Consider the following 13,824-nt stretch of genomic DNA (forward strand, 5'->3'; position numbering starts at 1 on the left):
TAATCTGGGGATTTTTTTTTTTATTCCAGGTCATTCTATAAAATTAAGTTAGTGGTATCTACCAGGTCAATCTTTTAATGATTATTATCTCAGTCATTTATAGGGAATTTTAATTGGATTATCTCAGGTCAGTCGTTAATGATTATCTCCCAGGTCATTTATAGGAGAAATTTTTAGTGAATTATTCCAGGTCAGTCGTTTAATGATTATCTCCAGGTCATTTATAGGAGAATTTTAGTGATTATCTCCAGGTCAGACTTTTAATGATTATTATCTCCAGGTCATTTATAGGAGAATTTTAGTGATTATCTCCAGGTCAGTCTTTTAATGATTATCTCCAGGTCATTTATAGGAGAATATTAGTGATTTTCTCCAGGTCAGTCTTTTAATGATTATCTCCAGGTCATTTATAGGAGAATATTAGTGGTTATCTCTAGACCAGTCCTTTTAATAATTATCTCCAGGTCATTTATAGGATAATTTTATTAGTTATCTCCAGGTCAGCCTTTTAATGATTATCTCCAGGTCGTGTATAGGATAATTTTAGTGAATATCTCCAGCTCAGTCGTAATGATTATCTCCAGGTGAATTTTATAGGATAATTTTAGTAGTTGTCTCTAGATCAGTCCCTTTAATGATTATCTCCAGGTCATTTATAGGAGAATTTGAGTGATTATCTCCAAGTCATCTTTTAATGATTATCTCCAGGTCATTTAGGATAAATAATTGGTCATCTCCGTGTGAGATACATTGAAATTCATATCTCTAAGTCATTTAGAATTATTTTAGTGAGAACTTCCACAAGTCAGTCCAAAAATATTACAGCGATGACTTCCAGGTCGTTCAGGAATTATACTAGTGATTTTCTTGCAACTAAAATGACTACGACTTGTTACATTTTATTACTAATGGGATATCGAACCTCCCTCTGACTGACATATATTTGCGTAGTGAGAAATATGTCTGTTAATAATCACACGTCAGAAAGAGAGCCATTCTCGAAAAGGATATAAGAAAAATCAGGACAGTATTTAGAATAGTATTTATTTATTAGTTACGTCTTCAGCACCAAACTCCATCAGTGAAGTAAAATAAACCACCCGTTAAAAGACGTTTAAAGTTTTTAATAATCGGTATACAATGGTATACAGCTGTGCATTCTATAGATTGCTTAAATAAAACAACACCACCCTTCTGTTTTATAAAAAGAACAAAAAAAAATCTATCAATTCATCGCTAACATTCACCATTGAAGTCAAACTACAAAAAAGGAAATAATTTGCTTTACATTTAAATCAAATCTCGGGCAAGAAAATTAATACAGTAGATACGTGTGATAATATGAATATTTGGATTACATACATGACCTCGTAATGAATTGATCGTATAAAGAGTTTAGAAAAAAAACAGAGGAAATGACTAACTCTTAATGGAAAAATTACTTGTACTATGGTTATTTAGAGAGAATATGTACATCATACCTGCATGGTTTCTTCTTCACGTCTCCTTAATAATGCATTCATCGAATACAATATCAATGGAAGGGAAAATGGCGATAATGAAATAGAAGATACATAAAGAAGAATTTTAGGAATTCCACCAAGTAGTCTAACCTCATTCTCACACTGACAGTGATCATTCTACAATTCTGTATAAGAAAATATTCAAAGGACCGTCGGTTAAATACAGCACTAAATACAGTAACTATCTACAAAACCATACACACAGGAAATGCAAAGCTACAGGTATCAGCATCCAATCCCAAGCTTCTCGTTACAAAGGGATGCTTTCAAAGCACTGAGAAATGCCGATAAAGTACGAAAGGCTTAGAGAACACGACGTATGGACTGAGATGTCCCCTAATGCAAACATCGCTTGAAAATGTTTGGGAAATAATGCTGAAATGTTGAAACTCAAGATACTTGTCTCGTTCCCATCTTTCCGTTCTGGGCATGTCGGGCACCGCGAATTTCTTTCCAACTTTTGGTTGTTTGTTTGTGTTTTTTCGGGTCTGGGCTACAGAGGGTTTTAAGTTACCCACGTCACTGGTCTCTGCGTTAAGAAAAAAAAATTATATTTCAGAGCAGTTCGATGTCTGTACACGCTATTTATTAAAGGTATTTATAAATGTGTATATATATACACTATAGTTATGTGTATATATATATATGCATGCACACACAAACACATACTCACACATTTATACCTATATATGTGTATGTATATGTATATACTTTATTACCAGGAATGAAACACTCGACCGTCCTTAAAGCTTAAATTTTCCCTGAATTTATGATGGCCAGGCTCGCTTGCGCGCCCCCCCCCCCCCCCACCCCCCCCCCCCTAAAAAAATGTCCTTGAACCCAAAATGTGATGTTTTTAATTTTTCATTAAAACGTACTATAACTAAACTAGACTGGAAGGAGAAGATCTTTTAGTGACAGTTTTCCGTACGCGATATTTATCTATCCATCTCGTTAAGATTTCCATAAAAAAAATTGGATAGAAACAGTTTTAAAAACTACTACGTTTCACTCGGAGAAAGAAACTGACAGTCCTCCACCTAAAGCACCTATAGTAGTAAGAACGCAACGTGAGATCATCCCGAAACACGAAAGTATTTCTTCTTCGCTTCATAAAAACCTCGGAAAACAAAATGGCCGACTCTTCAGGAGGAAACCTCCTCTAGGCGCAAGTCGTCCAGATTCCTGTCGGGCGCCTCCCCGCGGCGGATCTTGGCCGACGCCCTCATCTGCGACAGCGTGAAGCTCCCGTCGCTCCCCCGCTGCTGGAGCGACCCTAGGGAGTGCCTGTTGAGGCGCTCGTTGTTGGCCGCCCGGTTCGAGTTGCTGAAGTTGATGTTGGGGGTGCTGGAAGAGAGCGGGGTGGGCCTGGCCGCCCTGTGGTGGGTGTGGAAGCCGCTCCCTTCCGTCTCCATCACGCTGGAGCTCACCGAGTCGCAGTCGTTGTCGAGGTACGGGTCCTGGGGCTGTTCCAGAGAGAGAGAGAGAGAAAGAGAGATGATATTTAATGGTCAAAAATCTCAATTATATTCCAGGAATTTTGGAGACAGGAAAATTATAAGTGCTAATCCAGATTCAGAATGGAAATGCAAATTCAGATTTCATGAATTTTAACGGTGAAGATATCAGAAATATTCGTACATTCAAAATCAAACTTCATAATGCAATATCAGAATTAACAAACAAAGACATTCTAGGTGCATAACCACAATAGAGATCACATTGCAAAAACTCCCTACTATGAATGGAAACTTTAAGAAATAGACTAAATTCACGAGAAAAAAATATTTGTAATCACCCACTGAAGCTAAATTCAATGAAAGAAAATATTCATAATATCCATTGAAGCTAAGTAACAACTATATATTTATAATTATCGGAGCTAAATACAATGAAGAACAAAATATACATAATATCCTCTGAAGCTCAGAATAATGAACACTATATCGCCCACCCCAACCGACCCTTAACCCTCAGACAACTCCCAAGGTCGAGCATGACCGCGAGGCTAAAGGATTAATCTCGGCCAATGCGATAATAGCTTCATAAATACTCCTTCTTTTCCATTTTCTCCTGCTTCTCCTGACAGTAATCTCCGTCGAGGAACAAAGGGGCCGATTGCATGAGGACTGATGATCCGAATTATGCGCGCAATTACCGAGAGTCTCTTACACAAAGGGAGGGAAAATTGCACCGAGGCGAAGATGCGTTCTTTACGACGCGATACTTGGGGTCGTAGCGGCCGTCATTACGTAGAGTCGTGATTTCCAACAATAAAGTAGACTGGAGAAAGAAAAAGAGAGAGATAACAGAAAGGAATACATCGATAGATGGAGTGGGGTTCGGATGGTGGTTAGATAGATAAATATATTGATGGACATTGCATGATTTACTTAAAGAGAGAGAGAGAGAGAATGGGGAGCGGTACGTTGATATAGATGGAGCGTGGAGGGAAAGGTGATGGATAGATAGATATATAGATAGAAAAAGACAGAAACAGGAGACGTGATGCATAGATAGATAGAAAAAGAGAGGGGAAAGAGGAGACAGATAAAAATGGGGAGAGGTAGATTGATGAATAGAGTGGGGATGAAATGAAAAAGGTAGATAGATATGTAGATAGACAAATAGACAAGAAAAGAATGGAGAAAGACGAGACAGAGAAAAAGCGGGAAAAGGAAGATTGAGAATAGGAGAGCGGGAGGGTAAGGTGAAAGATAGATAGATAGATAGACAGAGAAAAAGATAGATAGACAGAGAAAGAGAAGACCGACAAAAAAACTAGATGAGGTAGACTGATAGACTGAGTGGCGAATAAGAAGATAGATAGATAGATAGATAGAAAAAAATAGAGCGGTTAATTGACAGAAGGAATCAAGATGGATAATGCGAAAGATAGGTAGACAGAGAGATAAAACAGGGGAGAGACAGAAAATCGGGAATAATTCCGGCTTGCGAAATTCCAGGCAGCCATTACGCAATTACAGAAAAGCGGAGGAGGAGGAATGTGTTAATAAGCAGGAGAATAAAAGTTATGTTCATGGTAATTGAGGGTCACATCAACGTTAATTTTAAGTCGCTTCCATTGTCTTTCTTATCTACTGTTACTTAATGTTTTTTTTTTTTTTTTTTTTTGGTCAGATATTCGCCAACAAAGGACAGGTACGAAATATCTGTAATTCTTGTTTATACTTTCATACATATTTAATTATTATATATGTATATAATATATATATATATATATAATTTATATTATATATTGATAAATATAGCAAATATAAACTGTGTATGTGTACACATGTATGTTTATGAGCATATACTAAATTTTTTGTGTTTTATGAGTATTACACGTTTGTAGATTTACACATATATGCTCATTCACGATCCAATAGAAATAAATTTAGTCCAGCTAATTTTCTGTTGTGTATAAAGATGTTTTAGTTAATGTAATCAAGGTGTGATATATTTTTTCACCTTTCTATTTTTTATTTGTTTGTGGCAAGTAAGATTTTAGGGTGAGGGTCCCCAGGGAGGGATGGAGGAGTAGGGGGCGAGGGGGGCCGGGCATTCACGATTTTTAGTCAGGATTAACATAGGGTGAGACAAAAAATGAAGTCTAATTTTCCGTTTCTTTCTGGTTTGTTTTATTTTTTATTTTTTTTATTTTATTATTTTTTTTTTGAGGTTTGCATATTGCACTTTCGTATAATACGAATATGTGATTTTCATCTATATCAAAAAAAAAATTTATTTATTATTTAGATAAGGTTTTCCTTTTTCTTTCTTCTAAATGCTTTGAATGCTTTCTCAAAATCTAGTTATCAAAAGGCAGTGTGATATAGCTTAAATATCTGAATGCGTTTTCAAAATCTAGTAATAAAAAAAAAGTCCAATATAGCTTAAATATACTTAGTTCAAATATACACTGAGTTCATTAGCAATACTTAGCTCAAATATACACTGAGTTCATTAGCAATTTACTTAGGGCTGTAAAGACAGATATACTCCTTCTTTTACATCATATTTATTAGAATAAAGATTTAACAAGTATTGAAGAGTTCCTGAATATTTCTATAGAGGTGTTTTTAGAAAACTTGAGATTTGTCAAGCGAAATTTGAATTTCAATAAAAGTCCATTGCATTTACATTATCCTTTCGATTTGCGCTTTATTCCTTCATATGTATATTTATTCATTTATTCATTTAGTTAAGGGACCCATTTATATCTTCGTTGATCAAGCTTTCTGATGGAGAAAGGAAGGAGTCATATTTGATTGTGAACAGATCTACTGTAGGAACCTATCAAAGGTCTAAAAATATATACATCAATAAACCACTTCACTTTTCGTGAAAGTTATGAAATCAATACATACAAGAAAATAGGGGACCGAGGGATACTGTCAACACGTCTCTCTTTTCACTGCCAATATGTTTTTTACCTGCCAAGAACTACCGTAGCTAGGAAGGTGGTCTCAGCTAATTATTGTTATTCATCTTCTGAATAATAATAATAATAATAATAATAATAATAATATTGAAAAAGAAACCCACAAATTCAATTTGTAACTTGTTTACTTCTAAGTATTTACATTTAGTTTTACTCCACACTCGAGTACTTTCAGGCCCTTCTGTGGCCCATTCTCAAGAGATGTTGGGATGTTAGCCTGGGTCAAGGCCCAGCAGTCTTCTGGAACTTCTTCTCGTTGTGCTGTCATTTATGCGATGGCTGTTCTGGTTTTCTTGAGAGTTGCCAATCCCCTCTTGTCGCTCTGATATTCCTGAGCTGATGGTCAATGGGATTCACCCTTGTGGTAAGGGTGTGGTCACCGTAAGTCTGTTGGGCAGGAAACCTAATCTCCAGGTTCAGCAGGGGTCAATATAGCTTCTTTTAATATCAAAGCTCGGCTTATGGGATCTTCTGAGGTAAAACCTTTGTTTCCTTCAATTACTTTGATCTCTCTGATAAGCGCACCTTCTACTACCCTCCTGTGACTAATTTTGTTGCTTTTGTATATAAGCCTACTGTTTTTGAAATCCATCCTATGGTCATTTTCCCAACAATGTCTAGCTATAGCACTCCCCTGAGAGTTAAGCTGTACTGCCCTTCTATGTTCTTGGACTCTAGTCCTTATTCCCCTACCTGATTCCCCCACATATCTGTCTCCACAATTATTGCAATTGATTATGTATACCCCCGCTACATCATCTGTATTACTGTCTTCTCCTTCCAATTTATTTTTACATACTTTGTTTTTTAAGGTATTATCAAAAGGTATATACAAATTTATATTGACTTTCTTTCATTTTTGAAGTGATTTGTTTCATTTTAGGCATAAAAGGGAGGGCAACTATTTTCTTGTTTTCTTTATTCCATGTACTCTCTACATTCGCTCTGTAAAATATTTTTCTAGCTTTGGTGAGTGCCCTTTTTCTGAACCATTCCGGGTATGCTAATGCATCGAAGCTTTTATCGATGTAATTTATTTCTTGCTCTATCTTGCAAGGGTCACACGTTCTCATTGCCCTAAGAAATAAACCTGTTAGAACCCCTATTTTTATATCATGACTATGAAAAGAGAAGAAATGAATATATGAGTTTGTATGTGTGGGCTTTCTATATGTGCTGAATTCATATCCTGTTTCTTTTCTTTCTATGAGTATGTCTAAAAAGGGCAGTTTATTATTGTTACTTTTCTCTAAAGTGAACTGGATATTGTTATCAAACTTATTGAGCTCATCTAGAAAAGTTTCTATTTTATTTCCATTCCCCAAACCCCTTGCAGAATAGCAAAATATCATCCACGTATCTCCACCATCCTTGCAGTTTTAAGTCAGGGACATTCACATTAGGAACTAGATTAGTTTCGAAATATTCCATATAGATGTTAGCGAGTATAGGTGATAATGAGGACCCCATAGCTACTCCATATTTCTGTTTGTAAACATGTCCTTCAAACGTGAAATAAGTATCACTGACACACAATTTGATCAACTCAAGGAAGACGCCTATTTCGATGTCTGGATTGAAAATACCCTCATTATGTTTAGTGTGTAGGAATTCTAATACTTTTATCTAAGGGACATTGTGAATAATGCTACTACATCAAAACTAACCATGTGTCCCTTTATATTCTTTTTCTTAACTTTGTCTATGAAATCTACTGAATGTTTAATATGGGATTCTGAAAATATACCTAAGTATATTCCTAGTTCTCCAGCTAACCACACAGCTAAGTTTTTGTTGTTAGGAGATTTCCTACTAGAAAACAATAGGGCGTAGAGGGCAGCCCTCCTTGTGTATTTTGGGACTGCCATATATATATGAAAGTTCAGGTAATTTACTTGAGAATAATTTAGTGCATAGCATGTCCTTCCCATTACCTAGTCTACTGATTATTTTCTTCACATTCTGATTAAAGGTATTCTGAAGCTTTTGGATTGTTGGGGGATTCTCTATTTTAGCATACGTAGTTTCATCATCTAGTAGCCTGTACATTTTAACCCTATATTCTGAGCTATTCATGATGACAATACTACCCCCTTTGTCAGCTTTCATAATTCTAATATCTTTGTAGCTTTTTTAATCCCTTCAGAGCGATACTAAATCTCCTTGGCAAGATATCTCCAAGTTTGCTTTCATTACTCCCTATCATCACTCCTCTGAGAAAAGGAGCTAAATCATTGTGATGTTCAACATTAAGGTAGTTAATCTTGCTGTTGAATTCTATGTTAATATTGTTTGTAGTCCCTGCACAAAAATTTAATCCTAGCCCTAGTGCTGCTGTTTCATCCCTAGTCAATAATCTACTTGAGATATTCTTTATATTATCCATATTGCTAAATTCTTTTATCCAAACCGAATTACTAAATAAACTCTCAAACTTATTTTTCATGTTGACCATGTTACGATTTGTATCAAAGTTTACTCTACTGTTGACCTGCCCAACAACTTTTTTGTACCACTCACCCCTTATGGTCTCTTGAAGTGTGTTTTGTGTACTCCTTACACCAGCAAATGCAGCTTTCTTTCTTCTCCCAAGCTCTTGCAACTGATCCTTGATGTATCCTTCTTGAAAACTGCTGAATGCTTCTCCACTCCAGGGTCTTCTTCCAATCCTGCCATATGTTTTTGGACACACTTTGTTCTTCAAACATTCACTTATAAACCAGATCTTGTTTTTCATGGCTTTGGCTTTGTAAAGTTGTGTTTCATATCTTCTTGCATAATGAACAGCTTGAGTTCCAGCGACTTCATACAGTTGTTGAAATATACTTCTGTTGTAATGTTGCTGTGGGTACATGATGAACCAAACAAAAACTTCTTTCAGTTTTCTTCTGAATATTGAAAAAGAAACCCACAAATTCAATTTGTAACTTGTTTACTTCTAAGTATTTACATTTAGTTTTACTCCACACTCGAGTACTTTCAGGCCCTTCTGTGGCCCATTCTCAAGAGATGTTGGGATGTTAGCCTGGGTCAAGGCCCAGCAGTCTTCTGGAACACAACTTTACAAAGCCAAAGCCATGAAAAACAAGATCTGGTTTATAAGTGAATGTTTGAAGAACAAAGTGTGTCCAAAAACATATGGCAGGATTGGAAGAAGACCCTGGAGTGGAGAAGCATTCAGCAGTTTTCAAGAAGGATACATCAAGGATCAGTTGCAAGAGCTTAGGGAGAAGAAAGAAGCTGCATTTGCTGGTGTAAGGAGTACACAAAACACACTTCAAGAGACCATAAGGGGTGAGTGGTACAAAAAAGTTGTTGGGCAGGTCAACAGTAGAGTAAACTTTGATACAAATCGTAACATGGTCAACATGAAAAATAAGTTTGAGAGTTTATTTAGTAATTCGGTTTGGATAAAATTTAGCAATATGGATAATATAAAGAATATCTCAAGTAGATTATTGACTAGGGATGAAACAGCAGCACTAGGGCTAGGATTAATTTTTGTGCAGGGACTACAAACAATATTAACATAGAATTCAACAGCAGAAGATTAACTACCTTAATGTTGAACATCACAATGATTTAGCTCCTTTTCTCAGAGGAGTGATGATAGGGAGTAATGAAAGCAAACTTGGAGATATCTTGCCAAGGAGATTTAGTATCGCTCTGAAGGGATTAAAAAGCTACAAAGATATTAGAATTATGAAAGCTGACAAAGGGGGTAGTATTGTCATCATGAATAGCTCAGAATATAGGGTTAAAATGTACAGGCTACTAGATGATGAAACTACGTATGCTAAAATAGAGAATCCCCCAACAATCCAAAAGCTTCAGAATACCTTTAATCAGAATGTGAAGAAAATAATCAGTAGACTAGGTAATGGGAAGGACATGCTATGCACTAAATTATTCTCAAGTAAATTACCTGAACTTTCATATATATATGGCAGTCCCAAAATACACAAGGAGGGCTGCCCTCTACGCCCTATTGTTTCTAGTAGGAAATCTCCTAACAAAAACTTAGCAGTGTGGCTAGCTGGAGAACTAGGAATATACTTAGGTATATTTTCAGAATCCCATATTAAACATTCAGTAGATTTCATAGACAAAGTTAAGAAAAAGAATATAAGGACACTCATGTGGTTTAGTTTGATGTAGTAGCATTATTCACCAATGTCCCCTTAGATAAAGTATTAGAATTCCTACACACTAAACATAATGAGGGTATTTTCAATCCAGACATCGAAATAGGCGTCTTCCTTGAGTTGATCAAATTGTGTGTCAGTGATACTTATTTCACGTTTGAAGGACATGTTTTACAAACAGAAATATGAGTAGCTATGGGTCCTCATTATCACCTATACTCGCTAACATCTATATGGAATATTTCGAAACTAATCTAGTTCCTAATGTGAATGTCCCTGACTTAAAACTGCAAGGATGGTGGAGATACGTGGATGATATTTTTTGCTATTCTGCAAGGGGATGGAAATAAAATAGAAACTTTTCTAGATGAGCTCAATAAGTTTGATAACAATATCCAGTTCACTTTAGAGAAAAGTAACAATAATACAAACTGCCCCTTTTTAGACATACTCATAGAAAGAAAAGAAACAGGATATGAATTCAGCACATATAGAAAGCCCACACATACAAACTCATATATTCATTTCTTCTCTTTTCATAGTCATGATATAAAAATAGGGGTTCTAACAGGCTTATTTCTTAGGGCAATGAGAACGTGTGACCCTTGCAAGATAGAGCAAGAAATAAATTACATCGATAAAAGCTTCGATGCATTAGCATACCCGGAATGGTTCAGAAAAAAGGGCACTCACCAAAGCTAGAAAAAATATTTTACAGAGCGAATGTAGAGAGTACATGGAATAAAGAAAACAAGAAAATAGTTGCCCTCCCTTTTATGCCTAAAATGAAACAAATCACTTCAAAAATGAAAGAAAGTCAATATAAATTTGTATATACCTTTGATAATACCTTAAAAAACAAAGTATGTAAAAATAAATTGGAAGGAGAAGACAGTAATACAGATGATGTAGCGGGGGTATACATAATCAATTGCAATAATTGTGGAGACAGATATGTGGGGGAATCAGGTAGGGGAATAAGGACTAGAGTCCAAGAACATAGAAGGGCAGTACAGCTTAACTCTCAGGGGAGTGCTATAGCTAGACATTGTTGGGAAAATGACCATAGGATGGATTTCAAAAACAGTAGGCTTATATACAAAGCACCAAAAATTAGTCAGCAGGAGGGTAGTAGAAGGTGCGCTTATCAGAGAGATCAAAGTAATTGAAGGAAACAAAGGTTTTACCTCAGAAGATCCCATAAGCCGAGCTTTGATATTAAAAGAAGCTAAGATTGACCCTGCTGACCTGGAGAGTTAGGTTTCCTGCCCAACAGACTTACGGTGACCACACCCTTACCACAAGGGTGAATCCCATGACCATCAGCTCAGGATATCAGAGCGACAAGAGGGGATTGGCAACTCTCAAGAAAACCAGAACAGCCATCGCATAAATGACAGCACAACGAGAAGAAGTTCCAGAAGACTGCTGGGCCTTGACCCAGGCTAACATCCCAACATCTCTTGAGAATGGGCCACAGAAGGGCCTGAAAGTACTCGAGTGTGGAGTAAAACTAAATGTAAATACTTAGAAGTAAACAAGTTACAAATTGAATTTGTGGGTTTCTTTTTCAATATTCAGAAGAAAACTGAAAGAAGTTTTTGTTTGGTTTAATAATAATAATAATAATAAAATAATAATAATAATATAATAATAATAATAATAATTGAATTCAGTTCTCGTCCTCCTACATATTCGGTCATTTTATAAATAATGGGGATTCGAAAAACCCAAATTTCAGTGGACGAAGGTCCGGAAATTTGTGGCCCCCCCTTTCTTACTAAACTGCCACGCTCAAATCCAGCCCCCCCCCCCCCAACTCTTAACTGAAGCTTAAATTAAATTAATATATATATATATATATATATATATATATATATATATATATATGAAATACCTCAAGGCCAGAAATTGACGAATAAGTCTTAAAGATAATAACCTCAAGCAAAGCAACAACAAAATGATTTCCCAACAGCTCCCCATCTAGAAAATAAATGATAAAAAAGTTACAGATAATGAACTCGAGGACGAGGAATAAAAATTTCGGCACCTCCCCTCTGAATAAAAAAAATGACAATATAAAGATTATGACCTCAACAACCACACAAAAATTTCAACAGCTCCCCCTGAGAAAACAAATTAAACATAATGACCTCAACGGCTCTCATCAGAAAAAAAATGCAAAATATAAAGATGACTTCAAGCGAAACATAATAAATCTCAACAGCTCCCCCCATGACAAAAAAAAATCTAAAATAAAAAAAATAAATATAATGACATCAAGCAAAAATAAAAAAAAGAAAAAACAAAAAAAAGCCATATCAACAGGCCCCCTCATGTTATGAAGTCCCAAAATCAACAATATGAACCCTGCACAGGAAAGAAGAGAGGGAGGGTCACGTGAACACACACAGCTTTGATTCACGAACACCTCTCTCTCTCTCTCTCTCTCTCTCTCTCTCTCTCTCTCTCTCTCTCTCTCTCGACGTGAACACAAACAGGTTGATTCACGAACGCCTCTTTTGCTCTCTCTCTCTCTCGTGCGCATTCCATGCACTACCACCACCACCATAGCTGTGATTGTTATTGCCATGTACGAAGGTTCCTCTTCCCCTGTAATCAGCGCCAGGTTATGAATGCCTGTGTGGCCTTGAAAGGCTCCCTGAGGTGTTGAGGAGTTTGGTAATCAGGTCTTTTCCACACCGGAAGATGATTTCAAGTCACGAGTGAGCCAAAACATTCCGACCGATTCAAGGAATTGCTGCGTTAGAGGGAAACTGTTATTATTATTATTATATTATTTTATTATTATTATTTTTTTTTTTTTTTTTTTTTTTTTTTTATTTTTTTTTTTTTTTTTTTTTTTTTTTTTTGCTCTATCACAGTCTCCAATTCGACTGGGTGGTATTTTATAGCGTGGGGTTCCGGGTTGCATCCTGCCCCCTTAGGAGTCCATCACTCTTCTTACTATGTGTGCCGTTTCTAGGATCACACTCTTCTGCATGAGTCCTGGAGCTACTTCAGCCTCTAGTTTTTCTAGATTCCTTTTCAGGGATCTTGGGATCGTGCCTAGTGCTCCTATGATTATGGGTACGATTTCCACTGGCATATCCCATATCCTTCTTATTTCTATTTTCAGATCTTGATACTTATCCATTTTTTCCCTCTCTTTCTCTTCAACTCTGGTGTCCCATGGTATTGCGACATCAATGAGTGATACTTTCTTCTTGACTTTGTCAATCAACGTCACGTCTGGTCTGTTTGCACGTATCACCCTATCCGTTCTGATACCATAGTCCCAGAGGATCTTTGCCTGATCGTTTTCTATCACTCCCTCAGGTTGTGTGCTCGTACCACTTATTACTGCAAGGTAGCTGATGTTTCTTGCACAGGCTCCAGTGGAGGGCTTTTGCCACTGAATCATGCCTCTTTTTGTACTGGTTCTGTGCAAGTGCCGGGCATTCACTTGCTATGTGGTTTATGGTTTCATTTTTCGTATTGCACTTCCTACATATGGGAGAGATGTTATTTCCGTCTATCGTACTTTGAACATATCTGGTTCTTAGGGCCTGATCTTGTGCCGCTGTTATCATTCCTTCAGTTTCCTTCTTTAGCTCTCCCCTCTGTAGCCATTGCCAATTATTATTATTATTATTATTATTATTATTATTATTATTATTATTATTATTATTATTATTATTTATGCAGG

At 36.3% G+C, this 13,824-nt stretch overlaps 1 protein-coding gene across 1 annotated transcript in view; it reads right to left on the minus strand.

The window, feature by feature from the left end:
* Positions 1-2,353: 2,353 nt before the first annotated feature.
* Positions 2,354-13,824, minus strand: part of LOC135225065 (uncharacterized) — a 64,202-nt gene continuing 52,731 nt past the window's right edge. Inside the window, exon 4 of the mRNA XM_064264330.1 lies at positions 2,354-2,989. Coding sequence (XP_064120400.1) covers positions 2,669-2,989 — 321 coding nt within the window. The 3' untranslated portion in view covers positions 2,354-2,668. The remainder of the gene's footprint in view (positions 2,990-13,824) is intronic.

Source organism: Macrobrachium nipponense, chromosome 12 (genome assembly GCF_015104395.2).
Source record: "Macrobrachium nipponense isolate FS-2020 chromosome 12, ASM1510439v2, whole genome shotgun sequence".
Taxonomy (NCBI): Eukaryota; Metazoa; Arthropoda; class Malacostraca; order Decapoda; family Palaemonidae; genus Macrobrachium; species Macrobrachium nipponense.